Raw genomic sequence first — 14,824 nt, 5'->3', positions numbered from 1 at the left:
CTAATTATTTCTTTGGTACAAAATTTGCAACTACTAAGCAAGACCTTGTTCAAAGAGTAAGGATAACTTATAAGAGTGGAAACTGACTCTAGTGTCGACAAAATAAACTACCAACGCCATCTAGCGCTTTCCGACACTTAATATATTTTCAAGCTCTGTGATCATTTTTCTCTGAGGAACTGAGATTAGACATTTATTACTACCCTAAAAACACAAAGAAACAGGTGTATACAGACGACAAACAGGTGTATGGCAAGTAAATAAAAACGAAGAAAAAATAACAAAAATTAAACGAATATTTCGCCCGTATCTAACAAGGCGTTTAGAGCGTAGAAAAACAAAAAACTATAACAGAAACATATATATAAAACTAAAATAGACTAACCTAAAATATATAATATACAATTACGCAACATTTACAATTTGTAGCTACCTTTATCAAACCACAAAAATAACTTTTGTGATAATTTTTGTTAGTTACTTTTGTGGTTTGATGAACGTAGCTACAAATTGTAAATGTTAAGTGATTGTATAATATATATTTTAGGCTAGTCTATTTCAGTTTTATATATATGTTTTTTAGTTATATTCTTTAATTATAGTTTTTTTTTCTCTACGCTGAAGAAGCCTTGTTAGATACGGTCGAAATATTCGTTTGATATTTTAGTTTTTTCTTCGTTTTCATTTACTAGCCATAGACTCGTTTGTCGTCTTTATATTCATTTCTTTATGTTTTTTGTCATGGCTGGCCAGTTCGGCTTTAGATCTTTTATTACTACCCTAATTTTGCCAATACACTATTTAAATTAATTTTTCTTATTATTACACTGAGAAAAATGCAAAGTGTCACCAATGCTAGATGGCTTTTATGTTTTTTTTAGACACTAGCGCCAGTTCCCGTCCTTATAAGTTACCCATATTCTTTGACCTTGTCTCCATCAACCGCTTAACGGATATTTAATCGCTTGACGGATATTTATGTTAATTATGTAGACATGGGTCCAGAAAAAATTACGTAGATATGCACATTTAAGTACAGAGTTGTCGTCATACATAGAGGTCGCATCTGGTATTTACACATTTCTGAGATAATTGTCAAAAACCGTTTTCTAAGCTGTTCTCAAGCGAGGATCAGCCAAGCAGTGTAGATAAGAAGGGTTGGAATGAACATATATTAAAAATACTCTAAAATACATACATATTAAAACATATTAAACATATAAATATAAATACATATAAAACATATAAATACATATTAAAAATCTTCTAAAAATAATCTTTTCTTCTAAAAACAATCTACATGAGAAACACTTGAGAGCAGAACAGTTGTGCCTCCGTTTTTCAAATATTGCAGAACCAAACCATCGCACGGAAAATATCCTCTCCAAGACACTCCTCACCCAGACACCCTCCATCCCGGGCTGTTTCTCAGCCCGTTTTTATCTTGTCCCCAGTTCGTTGATCGACTTCGATACGAAAAAACTTTTATCCCTTACACTACGGAAAAAATTTGTAAAAATTAAATAAAATAAAATTAAAATTAATAAAACATCCAACTAATTTACTCCTTTTTTTTTAAGTTCGCCTTTTCTCCTCCAGCTTTATTATTTTAAGTTGTTTTACTTGTTATGGCCCATATATAAATCGAAAGTGCATCCTTTTGCCAGTTACGGTTGTTTTAAAATTTTTTGATGTTACTGTCCAGCTTATTCTTATACTCCGAAACCCGAATTCAGCCTAGCTGGGCATGACTGCGACGACGTTTCTTATAGTTTCAATCAAGTCCTTTTCATTTAAAGATTCTTCCTTCATGACCAAAAAAAAAAAAAAAAAAAAAAAAAAAAAAAAAAAAAAAAAAAAAAAAAACTGTTAGATTTTCCCCGTCTTTCTGTTTTTTGTTGTTTTCAAATCTTGGTAATCGCTTTCTAAGAAATATACATATTTTAAAAGTATAAAATAAGCGCCAGTTAAAGAGAATAAGTACCAAGGAACAGGGCCTCACTTGGTGAAAAGATCTTACTCTAGGGTGTCAAAGTAAGAACACAACCTGGGTACCCTGGGTAAAAATGCTCCTGGACTATAGCTAGGACCATAAGAGAGGAGGGGGAATTGTCAGAAAGTGTCCTGAATATTTGGAAAGAACATACCATAAAAATAAGGAATCTAATAGTGCTAGTTTTATTTTATTAGCAGGGTTCCTTTAGATAAGGTCACCCACAGCCAATTTAAACCCATAGCAAACCTAAAAGATCATATACTTCCCTAATTTCAGGGTCTCCAATTTCAGTCAGTGGGCGATTCATGAAAAATATATTATGGGCGCAGGGAGGGGGAAATAAATTTTTACACAGTCGTGACCTATTTAGATACCTTTTTTTTACACGTGATCTATTTGATACCTTTCTTTTTTTTACACGTGACCTATCAGATACCTTTTTTTTTACACGTGACCTATTAGATACCTTTTTTACACGTGACCTATTAGATACCGTTTTTTTTATGGATTAGAGTCTACATAAAAAAAAAAAAAACAACAACACGTTTTTGTGAAAAATCACCTTGCTTTATTTCCTTTGGCTTTTCCGTATTTTTCTGACCATTTTTCCCGGGAATCTTTTTATCTTTCTTCTTTTTTTCTTCTTCCTCAAAACCTTTCAGCTCAATCGTGTCATATTTGGAAGTTGGTCCGGCAGACATCCACTCAGGCTCTTCTTCTTCATGTTGATAGCCAGACCGATTTGACCACTGACCACGAGATCCTCGCTCTCCCAAACGATCATTAGGCTTTCTATAAATGAGAAATTTAGCCTACTAAAAGTACCAAGGACACAAAAAACTATTTTTGCTCCCTAGACCCATTAGTGGTCTATTCATACCCGAAGACCACAATTTTCAAAGATTCTGGTCGTTTCAAAATTATGAAATTATTAGGGCAGTATCATACTTTTGTCAGTGTTGCCAAGTTAAACAACGGAATAAGCAAACTAATTGGTTATACTTGCAATGCTTTCCGTTCATAAAAATTAAAAATTAACAATTTGTAGGCTCCCAAAGATAACTAAACATTCAATGGAAAGCTACACCCTTTCAAGCTGATAGGGTGCTGTCAAGGTTTAACTGTATGTTTTTTTTTTTTATCTTTTTTTGCTGGTTTTTTACTAACTTTTATTTTTTAATTTGGCACAAGCCATTACTAATAACTTGCACAACTGCATATGACTGTTTTTTTCATTAGATTGAATTTTTGATTATTCCTATTTATTTTAAGATATATATATATATATATATATATATATATATATATATATATATATATATATATATATATATATATATATATATAATTGTTATATATAAGTTTCCACTATTAAGATTTCCACAATTTAAGCTATATAAAACTCCAAACAATCAGAAATCATTCTCACTATTTTGGTACTTAAACTATTATATATTTTGAAAATAAAACAAATACTGCAATTCCGCCATTTACGACTTGACGTAACAATCCTAACTACCCCAAACGATTATTGAGCCTTCTAGAATTGAGTTATTTAGCTCATTAGTATATTAATTCAACAGATTAACCAAATATTATTCCAAAATGAAATAAATCTAATTAAAACAAACTATTTCAAAATAAAACGAAAACATTAAACTTATAAGAAAAAAGCCTAACTTAAAATAAAACAAATTATGAAATAAATTACTATTTAAAAATCAATATAAGTACAGAATTTCTACTATAAAGTATGATAAGTATATATCCCAGCAACAATGAATGCATTGGCCAGAAATAGATCTTTCCAACGTTAATTTGTCATGGGGGCAGGGGCGAACTGATACCATTACGTTCAGGTGGACGTACCTCCCCCCTCCTTCAACGGGTATTGGAGGCCAAATCCAGAATTTTAAATACTAGCCCCTCCCCCCTACCGAAAGTTACAAATTTGGATTAAGAAAAAACTGAAAACAAAAGAAAAAAGGCAATAAAAAAAGCTTTAAAAAAAGCTGTTTCAAAAATTTTGTATAAGTTATATCAACACATTCTTGAAGTTGAAGTTGTACTTTACTAAAAGGTCTCTTGAATTCTTCAACGTTTGAAAGGGTACTGAAAGTTTTCCGCTTATGTCAGTTCTGATTAAAAATTCTGTCATTTGGCTAGTAGGTCTATCGTGTGTTTTGACTTTCAACTGTAGATTTGGCCATGGTGAATTATATAACTGATCAAAGTCATAAAACAAATACTACTTATTTACTTTTAATATAACTGAAAGCATTTCTTTAATGATCATGCAAGGGACATATCATAGGTAGGGGAGCTCGGGGTCTGCCCCCCCCTAAAATCCTAAATTGCCTCAAATTGCTCGGCACTTCTTCAAATCATCAGATAATTTTTTTAATATCACCCCCCACTCTCTCCAAAAATTTTGCATATATGCCTGGATTATGCTGGTCTTTTTCAAAAACAATTTTCAACAACCATTTATTTTTATTTTATTACATTTCTTATTATATATTGTTTTTAATTTTATTGAAAATGGGAAGTTAAATAAAAAATCCTCTTAGAAGTTTCAGAGTACAAGAGTGAACACATATTGTAAAGAAAAAAAAAGAGAAGAAAAAAAGTTGACTGATACTTTTTTTGGGTGTTTGTGTTAAAACTTATGATGTTACCAAAGAAATATAAATAACTATTATTAGTATAACTTAGATTTGTATATATTGGACAATATTTTTATTTGTTTGTTGTTTTATATTTTATATGGCCAGTTCGTTGATTTATTTTTTTATCTCCAAAATTGAAGGTTAATAAATTGTTTGAATTGAATAGATTTTCTTGATATATTCCCTTGAAAAGCATTGAACACGAGAAACTTTTGCTGGTAAAACTAGCGATAAGGATGACTCCAAAGTTTCCAAAGACACTACTTTTTCAAGCAAGATGAAATAAATTTTGCCTGGGATATTTTCAATAATATTTATTAAACAATAATTAAATAGTTATTAAAAAAATAGACAAAAGAATTCTTGCTTGTCTTATAACCTTTTAATGAAAGTATCAAAGAGTATGAGCAACTGACGAGACATGACTGGCACTACTACCACCAAAAAAAACTTCAACGCAATCTAGCGTTTGGCGCTTGGCGTTTTTTTCTTCAGTGAAATAAGAAGAATAACTAATTTAATTAGCATACTTGGTAAACTTAGTGCAGTAATAAGTGTCTGATCTCAGCCATGACAGAAAAACCATTACAAACTTGAAAAAATGCCAAGTGTCACCAAACGCTAGATGGCGTTACTGGTTGTTTTGCCGACACTAGCGCCAGTTTCGCCTCTTATAAGTTACCCATACTATTTAGAGTATTCCATTTGAAAGATATATTATGATTTCGTCGTTTTCTTCCTGACGATGGTTCTAAAACATTTTATTTGTTCGCTTTATATTATTTCCACTGTGGGGAAATATAAACAGTCCGTTTTTATTTTAATTTTCTCAAAAAATTCTATATTTAATCATGGAAAAAAAAAATGCTGTCTTACAAATTCTTTTCGACAATTGATAAGTCAAAATACCTCGTGTCCAATCCGTCCCTTGCATATCTATCCCTCGGGTCTCGAACACCATTTCTGAAGTCCCGTTGTTCCTCCATTGGTCGTCTACTACGTTGGCCTTCTCTATCACTATTTAGCCGCTCTCGTCTCTCTTTACTAGAATACCTAATAATAATAATTAAAATTAATCACAGTAATGATTAATGATAATAATGAATTAATAATAATAATCGAAATAAAGTAAATATACAAGAAAGCATACCTATGAACGTACCTCCCTCATCCAATCAAGGTTTTCCAAAGAACATATGTGCCTTGAAAATCACAAATATAGTGGCAAAAAACATATTTTTTCTGATTTTCCACTTCCCCCAATTCAGGGAAAGTTCTTTGACGCCCTCAAAGGGTTGGACTCTCTAGGGGATATTAAACCGATATGATTCTACCCCAGCACCTAATAACTTTTCTTCATTCAAATTCCAAGGAAAATTTTAAATTAATAACGAAACTTTATCCTTGTAATATTTAATTAGACTTGGGTACACTGATACTTTTTCAAAGCAAAATTAAAATAATTTAAGCCTGTTTCGTTTCATGTAACTATTGACTGTCGTCATAACAGAGAACGTTTTTGATTTATATTTATGTAAACAGTAGTGCAATCCATTCTCTGCCCGCATAAATATTGTTGATTTATCAGAAGCAACGCTATAGTGTTGCCTATAGTAAAGGCCATACGACTCCAATGTTTTATTATTTTTATTTTTCCCAGAGGCACTTCATATGGAAGGGGTCGTCCTAAAAACTTCAAAGGGGGCTTATTCGATTGGAAATCGAGAGTTTTAGTGCCCTTTTTAAGGGTCAAAAGTGATTGGAAGGCAACTAACGGCCATTCCACGCCCACCAGTTCTCTGAACACATCCAATCAAAATTTTGAGATACCCGTTTTGTTCAGCGTAGTTGATTTCCAGATAAAAATTACATTTTTGAGGAGGACACTCCCCCACAGCCCTCAGGGCAAGAGTTGTAAGTTATACCCCGGAGGCATATAATGTTTTTATAGAAAGCTTTGTCATAGAAACTTCAAAAAGGACTCATTCGAATGGAAATACAAAGGGCTGGTGCCCTTTCTAATAGTAGAAAGTGATTGGAGGAAAACCAGCTCCCCTCTCACGCCCACCTTTTTCCCAAACACATCCAATCAAAATTTAGAGATAGCCATTTTGTTCAACGTAGTTGAAAGCTCTGGAAATTATATGCTTCAGCAGGACACTCCCCCCACAGTCTTCAGGGGCAAGGGTTATAAGTTATGCCCTGGGAGCATATATGGTTCTTATGGAAGGAATGCTCATATAAACTTCAGAGAGGAAAACTATATAGGTCTTGAAGAGTCTTGGAAAGTATAAACAACATCAAATTTAATATTTGATGAATAAAGGTATTAAATATTGAAAGGTCCATCAGTTCAAGAATTTATTTGACTGTATTTTATTTTTATTTTCAATGCTGCAAGAACTGGAAAAGAAAATATTTATAATATAATTCGTTTTCAGTTAAGCGCCAATGACGAAGTAGACTTTTGGTTTTTATTTACAGTTAGGAAAGGAGGCAGCATCCAAACACTTGTTTGTAGTGAAACTATATTCGTCTTGAACAACTTTAAAAAGAGCTCATAAATTAGACTGAATATTTGACGTATAATGATATTAATTGCCGAAAGCTCATCAGTTCAAAATGTTACTATAATTTTAATGTTTATTTTCAATATTAAGTACAAAAGAAAATATTTGTCATAAAATTGGTTTTCAGTAAAGCACCAATGACGCAGTAGGTTTTAGACTTTCACAGTGAGAGAAGGAGGTCATATCCATACTCTTGTTTGTAGTAAATTTTGTTTGTTTCAAGCTTGATTTGCATATTCAATTTAAGTTTCACTCCGTTTAAAATTTATTTATTAATTTACATTAATATCTTTTGTATGTTTGTTTGCCTTGATTGTTTATTTAATTTCTGTTCGTTTTAGGTTTCATTTATACTTCAATAGGAAAATATTTTTTTTTCGTTTTAAGCTTGATTTTCATATTAATTAGATTGATAATCTAAGCATTACTCGCATTAAGATTTATTTATTCATTTATATTATTACTTGTTATATGTTTTTGCTAAGATTATTTATTTAATTTCTGTTCGTTTTGGGTTTCATTTATTCTTTAATAGTAATTTCTGGTCGTTTTGATTTTGAATTTTAAAAGTTATTTGTATCTTCTGAGCTTAAGTTTAAAATGGACTTTACTTTTTTTTTGGAAAAACTTATTTGTCGGAAAGTTTTTTTCAATTAATCCTTTAAAATAGCTATTTATTCTATGTTTCTGTCGAAAAAAAGTAAAAAAAAGTAAGATGGAAAAACTGTAAATGTAAACCTGTGCATGGAAGTGAGACAAGGAGATTCTCTAGGAAATAATTTAAGGTTCCCTCCCTCATACAAATATTTTGGAAAAACTTAAGAGCGCAGGACAATTTTAACAGTTGAGTCTCAAAATATGCTTTTTGGACACTTAAGAATCACAGAAAAAACGAGCATTGGGTGTGTGAGCATGTACAGTCTACTTTAAGAAAACCCACATTTATAAATAAAAATTAGAAGAATACATAATAAAAAAACAAATAAATAAAATAATAATACAAATATATTTTGCTATAAATTCAAATTATTTTAAATTTACCACTACTACTACTAACAACTTACTGCAGCACCAAGCCACCTGAGACCAACACATCTACACATGCTCCCCTTCAATCCCAATATATTCAATCTCTTTAAACCCTCCGAGGAAGTTCCCGTTTCCCTTAAATCTGTCCTTATGACTTCCTCCCATCCAGAGAAACCCAGACTAAAATATTTCGTTTTCAATGGTAAGTTTTAATGAGCGTGCCATTTGAAATAAGGTTTACATATCTCGTCGTTCTTGTTATTTCGATCATCTATAAATATTTGAAGCCAAATTTGTACATTTTCGCAAGCCTTGATTAACCAAACTTAATCTAAACTACTGTAATTGCAACCATCAAGATACCACTGCTTCAATTGTTGAAAATAAATCTATGGAAAAGCATCTACTAAGAGAAGACTAGCACTGTTTGTTCAGCTGAGGTAAAAGTCGAATCATTAGATTTATTTTTTAATAATAAAGTTTTCGTTCAATAATTTTTTTTTTTGCGTTACAATATCACTGAAAAAGCCAAACATTTTAAAACTCTATTCTTGGGTTGTATATAATTCTATATCTGGGATTCCGGAATAGCAAAAGATGCTGAAAAACCCCCCTCATTTAAAAGAACACAACAACAAATAAAAGAGGAACTACATATCCCAATAACCTATATTCCCTTAAATTTCAAACATAAGTTTTACCTCAGTCCTAGTCTATTCACAATTCTGTAGTCTGAATCAGGAGGGGGGGGGAACATAATAACTTAGAATTCTGCATTTTTACTATTTTCTCCAGAGCTTCCCCGAAGTTTCATATATTCACCTGTTTTTACCAGACTGATAAATTAATAATTATGAATTCGTTTTAAGTTGTAATGTTGCTCCTTACTTTCAGATGAAATTATTTTATTCACTCTTAAGGTCTATCTCACATCGTTAGAAATTGATTATGAAGGTAAAGAGTAATATTAAACTCCATAATCAGCTAAATTTATTCCGCATAGGAGGGGAATTCACCCACCTCATATTCAATCCTGCATAATTGTCAGGTTAAAACAGAAGCCGAAAAACAAGGTCGTTTTGACACAAATATAGGTTGATAGTATGTATGCTAGAATTGCACTAGCTTACTTTACTTCTCAACCAGGTCTTCCAAAGCCCTTGATCCCAGGTCTTACTTCAGTCTTTTCTTCTTCTGGCCACCTTGCTTGCCCTCCCACTTAAGTATCGGCTAGCAGACCGCTACATCCCGGTAAATTTTACCATTGGCCGAGAAAGTGAGTGGCCAAGAAATTTAAGGCGACACTTTTTATAAAAGAAAACAATTTATATGGCCTGACTAGGGCCGTATCCAGGATTTTTTTTTTGGGGGGGGGGGGGGTAAAAAAAAATTTAAGAAAGCATCAACAATATATTTATATTCATTTTGTTACATTTTTAAAAGTCAGAAAACATTTCGGGGGGTGGGGGATTCAAACCCCCTAACAACCTCTGGATACGGTCTAGGGCCCGACCAAAAACTACTAATACGGATTACTATTTACTAATGCAACTCACCAGTCTTAAAAATTATTATTACTGCTCATCCGCCAATACGTTACAGCAAATTATACCCTGAGGGCCACGAAGTCTATTACCAAGCAGTTAAAGACTCCACTTTCTATAAAACTTTAAAATTTTTAGATCCGCGTTTTTTAAGTATACGAAGTTCTTGTTGCGGCTCCCGCCGTGGACAAGAAATTCACACCTTGTTAACAATTTAAAAATTGCGGACCCGACGGCAGCTATAATTGAACGAATTCAACGGTACAGTGAGAAAGTTTCTTCCCAACCTTGGTACCGTTTGCTAAGGCAGTGAATCGCTGTCCATTTAATTTTGTTTCCCCGTCTCATGTCATACTTAGACTAGTTGATATGATTATTTACTGTATATATATATATATATATATATATATATATATATATATATATATATATATATATATATATATATTTGAGATTTTAAAACGTAAAATTTCTTACATACCTGCAGTGCAGTGTACATGGGCGCCCATAAGCTGAATTCCAGGGGGTGGGCAAACCTCATCTAATTGGCACTTTTAATGCTATATAATAGAAATCTCAGAACAAAAATATAAAAATAAGGCAACATCATTCAGCCAGGGGGGGGGCGGGATCCCCCTGCCCCCCCCCCCCCCCATATGGGCGCCCATGGCAGTGTATAACTGAGTTTTTGTTTCTCGTCTTTGTAATTTGTTTGATGGTTTTTTTTTTTTTTTTTTTTTGTATGTGTGTTTTTTCTTTTTTTTTTACTGGTTCTCCATCTTTTGTACCTTTTTTTGACGGGTAATAAATAAATAAATAATGATAATAATAATAATGGTCCTGATTTTCCGCCTACGGTATCTCTTTTTTTGCTCCATAGGCTGAACTAAATTTTACCTTAAAATTTAGGCACACAAATATCTGCAAACATAAGGAGGGAGAGATAGGGGGAAGGATTTTTGTCTGAAATTGGCCTTAGGCCCACGGGTGAATCATAAAAGAAATTAATCGAATTGATACTTACAGTTCCCTATCAGGCCTATCTCGATCGCAGTGTTCATTTCTTCCAAACTTATCTCTAGGAAGTGACTCCCTGTCTCGGCTTTGATAAAAACGCTCAGCAGTTTCGGTTCGAAGACCTCGTGGCGGACCAAGTCGACGTTGAGTGAGGGCAACATCCCTATAAGTAAAAGGGAAAAAAATATGTAAATTTATACAAGTTGAATATTACTACTACTACTGCTAACAACTCAATACAGTACCAAGCCGCCCGAGGCAAAAACAGGCACGTACGCTCCTTTTCCATCATAATCCATCCAAAACTTCCCTATTTCCAGCCTCCCAACAAGTTCCGTTTGTCTTATTATGTTTTTGCGACCTCTTCCCACCACATTGATGGACGACCTCCTTTTCTTTTAGCCCTTGATGGACGACCCAAAAGGACGATCTTTGACATCTGTCATCCTTAATCCGCAAAATGTGTCCTAGTAATCCCAACCTTTCTCTCATTATAGTTCTAGGAAGCGGGGATAGAACCACATTTTTTGTACAGTCTACTATTTGAAATACGATAAGTCGGACTTTTCACGCTACAATATCCAACAAAAATAATCGTACTGTTTACTTTGAAGCAAAGTGGGAAATTTTCCTGTATTTATCAGCATTCCAACTTTAATCAATAAGATGAAACACAACATAGCTTACTCAACACCAGTGCGGTACGAAGGAGGGGGGAGGCTCAGCTTAGTATGTCACACCAAATGGTTTTGAAGACGAACCAGATCGTTTGGAATTAGTAATTATTTGTAATAATATACTATTACAAATTAATTTTTAAACAATTATGAGAATGAGTAAATATTCCCGAATTTGAATTCCCCCCTCCCCAAGGGAATAAGGATCGAATCCCCCCTGGCTGGACCTGTGTGCACCAATGATAACATACATGAACAGGCCTATATATGTTTTGGTTCTAAATGAAGCCTACCTTTCGGCATCATCGTGGCTTCTTCCAGAAGATACACCAGGTCCTTTTTCCGAATTTTTATTAACATGGCAGCCTTCACCCCATGTCTTTCGTTGAGGACTTAGAAGGCCCAGGCCCATGAAGTCTTCCTCTGTCCTCAGTCGATCAACAGGCCGACGCTAAAAATAAAACAAATGAACACTACACCTTGCTATTTACAAAAAAAGAAAAAAAGAAAAGAAGCAATATTTGAAAAAGTAAACGATACAGGGACCACTGGGAAACCACAGAGAAACAGAGAGCTAACTTGTAAAAATCCTGCGACTCAATTTTTCTGTTTTCCTTACTGGCTTAAAGGAGAAGACACTGGGTGGAATTTGATTTTTCGTTCTCCTTACTGGCTAAAATTTCACAAAGTGACCAATCGGGTTTTAAAAGGCGGCGTTTGTTATCTTTCCAGAAATTAAGGAATAATATAGCCCGCTTATAAAAATAAATCTTAAACGTAAATCACTGAATTATAGAAGACTAATAGAAGACTCAATGTATGTTTCACCTTTACAAGGAACGAGTGTACTTCTCCTTAACGTCAAAAGGCAATTCAAAAGGCAATTAATTTCGAGTCCTGCTACCCTTTCACCGTTACTGAGAAAGGGTTGTCCAATTTTAGTTTTGCGTTTTATTTTAAGGTTTGGTTTTTTATATTTTTATCAGCTTTATTCTGCACTGAGGACGGTCAAGCGGAGGTCTTGACCGAAATATTTGCATAATTTTTCAATTTTTTTTCACTGGCTGTTAATTGTCTCGTTTTCTTCCTTTCTTCGCGATTTAATGTTTTATTTCGAGTCGCAGTCAAAACAGCAAAAAAAGCTAGACTGGCTCTTTGCCAATAAAAAAGCTTGCAAAACCCTAGGATACTGCCTATGTTGTAGTTCTATCTATTCTATTAACAAGGGCATAGCTAGATTTTCCCTCACGGGGAGAGAAGCAGTCCACCTAGAGGTGGGAGTCCACTGGCCACCTTCTATAAACACTAGCTTTACACGCGCTTCTATGGAACACGATGTATAGTGTTGGATGGAGGATGATGTATAGTTGATTGAGAACAAGGTTTAAAGAAAAGTGTGTGTGTATTATTAATGTATTTCCACGGTGAAAGGGGTGCCCTATGTCGGAAGGGCACCCTGCAAAACCGGGAATGGTATTTTTTTTTGTCTTTTTTTTTGTAGTATAAGGTGTCTTCATCAACTATGTTTGGCTACCAAAATTAAAAAATAAAAGATGTTTTTAAATTAGTGTAGGTGACATTAGAGTTTGAAATTAAGTGAAAAAGATTATTATGTCGCCGAGAGAAGAAAAGGTGGGATTTAAAATTAAAAAAAGAAAAAAAAAAACGAAAAAAACACGCACTTCTATAATTAATTCCTGAGACCACACTGGCAAAGCTTTGATACAGGAGAGGAAAAATGTATTGATGAAAAAGAAACTAGATATTAAAGAGACGAGGAACGACCGTAGAGAAAAGAGGAAAAGGAAAAATCACACCAGAGAGGAGAGGAAAAAAATATTTCACATATTTTTAGTCACTCGCTTCTGACTATTTTTCAAGCGGAACAATGGGTTTTTATAGGAAAGTGACCTTTGACCCCTCACTCCCTTGCTATGTCCAGGACCAAAAAGGTCCTGGACATAGCAAGGGATCAGCACGCCCACTCTTTTATTTGATTGAGGAGAGGTTAAAAAGATTTGTAGACAATTAATTTCTTATAAAAACTTTTTCTTTATCAAGTCATTTAAAAACACATACTGGCAAGAAAAAAAAAAACACCATTAAATTATTTAATTAGCCATCGTGGGGTTTTGGAAAGCCAACCAAAAGGCTTGACTAAAAAGCTTTGAATCGTTCTGATAATATTTTATGAACACAACAGAAAATTTTGAACTCAGATCCAAAAACAGGAAAAACTCCAACACTCTACCATATAGAAACCAAAAAAGGAAAAACTCAAATCCAAAACAGGAAAAACTCAAACACTCGACCAGGTAGAAACCAAAAAAGGAAAAACTCGAAACCAAAAACAGGAAAAACTCCAGCATTCTACCACATAGAAACCAAAAAGGAAAAACTCAAGTCCAAATACAGGAAAATACTCAAACAATCGACCAGGTAGAAAACAAAAAGGAAAAACTCAAAACCAAAAGCAGGAAAAATTCCAGCAATCTACCATATAGAAACTAAAAAAAGAAAAACTCAAATCAAAAATAGGAAAATACTCAGACACTCAACCAGGTAGAAACCAAAAACGGAAAAACTAAAATCGAAAAACAGGGGGCAAAACTCACATTCGACCAGTTAGAAAAACAAAACAAAAAAACAAAACAAAAAAAACAAAAAAACAACTCAAATCCAAAACAGGGAAAACTCAGACACTTGACCATGTAGAAACCAAAAAAGGAAAAATTCAAACTCTCGACCAGGTAGAAACCCAAAAAAAGAAGAAAAACCCAAATTCAAAAACAGGGAAATACTCAAACACTAGACTAGGTAGAAACCGAAAAATGAAAAACTCAAATCCAAAAACAGGGAAAACTCAGACACTTGACCATGTAGAAACCTAAAAAGGAAAAACTCAAATCCAAAAACAGGTAAAACTCAGACACTTGACCATGTAGAAACCAAAAAAGGAAAAACTCAAATCCAAAAACAGGAAAAACTCACTCTTGACCAGGTAGAAACCAAAAAAAGAGAAAAGCCCAAATCAAAAAACAGGAAAATACTCAAACACTCGACCAGGTAGAAACCAAAAAAGGAAATGCTCAAATCCAAAAACAGAAAAAACTCAAACTCTCGACCAGGTAGAAACCAAAAAAAGAAAAAAAACAAAAAACAAATTCAAAAACAGGGAAATACTCAAACACCAGACTAGGTAGAAACCAAAAACTGAAAAACTCAAATCCAAAAACAGGGAAAACTCAGACACTTGACTATGTAGAAACCAAAAAAGAAAAAACTCAAATCCAAAAACAGGAAAAACTCAAGACACTTGACC

General features: G+C 33.5%; 1 protein-coding gene across 3 annotated transcripts in view; it reads right to left on the bottom strand.

Annotated features, from left to right (window-relative positions):
- LOC148941834 (uncharacterized) overlaps positions 1–14,824 on the bottom strand; it is a 102,040-nt gene that overhangs the window by 47,863 nt on the left and 39,353 nt on the right. For all 3 annotated transcript variants that reach the window (XM_089102872.1, XM_089102874.1, XM_089102873.1), the window contains exons 5-8: positions 11,796–11,953; positions 10,833–10,988; positions 5,575–5,718; positions 2,559–2,788 (exon numbers count right to left, since the gene is read on the bottom strand). In XM_089102872.1, coding sequence (XP_088958998.1) covers positions 2,559–2,788; positions 5,575–5,718; positions 10,833–10,988; positions 11,796–11,953 — 688 coding nt within the window. The remainder of the gene's footprint in view (positions 1–2,558; positions 2,789–5,574; positions 5,719–10,832; positions 10,989–11,795; positions 11,954–14,824) is intronic.

This window comes from Artemia sp. Qi Xiang Cuo, chromosome 17, assembly GCF_049724085.1.
Source record: "Artemia sp. Qi Xiang Cuo chromosome 17, ASM4972408v1, whole genome shotgun sequence".
Classification (NCBI taxonomy): domain Eukaryota; kingdom Metazoa; phylum Arthropoda; class Branchiopoda; order Anostraca; family Artemiidae; genus Artemia; species Artemia sp. Qi Xiang Cuo.
This window is presented reverse-complemented; position numbering and strand designations above follow the sequence as displayed.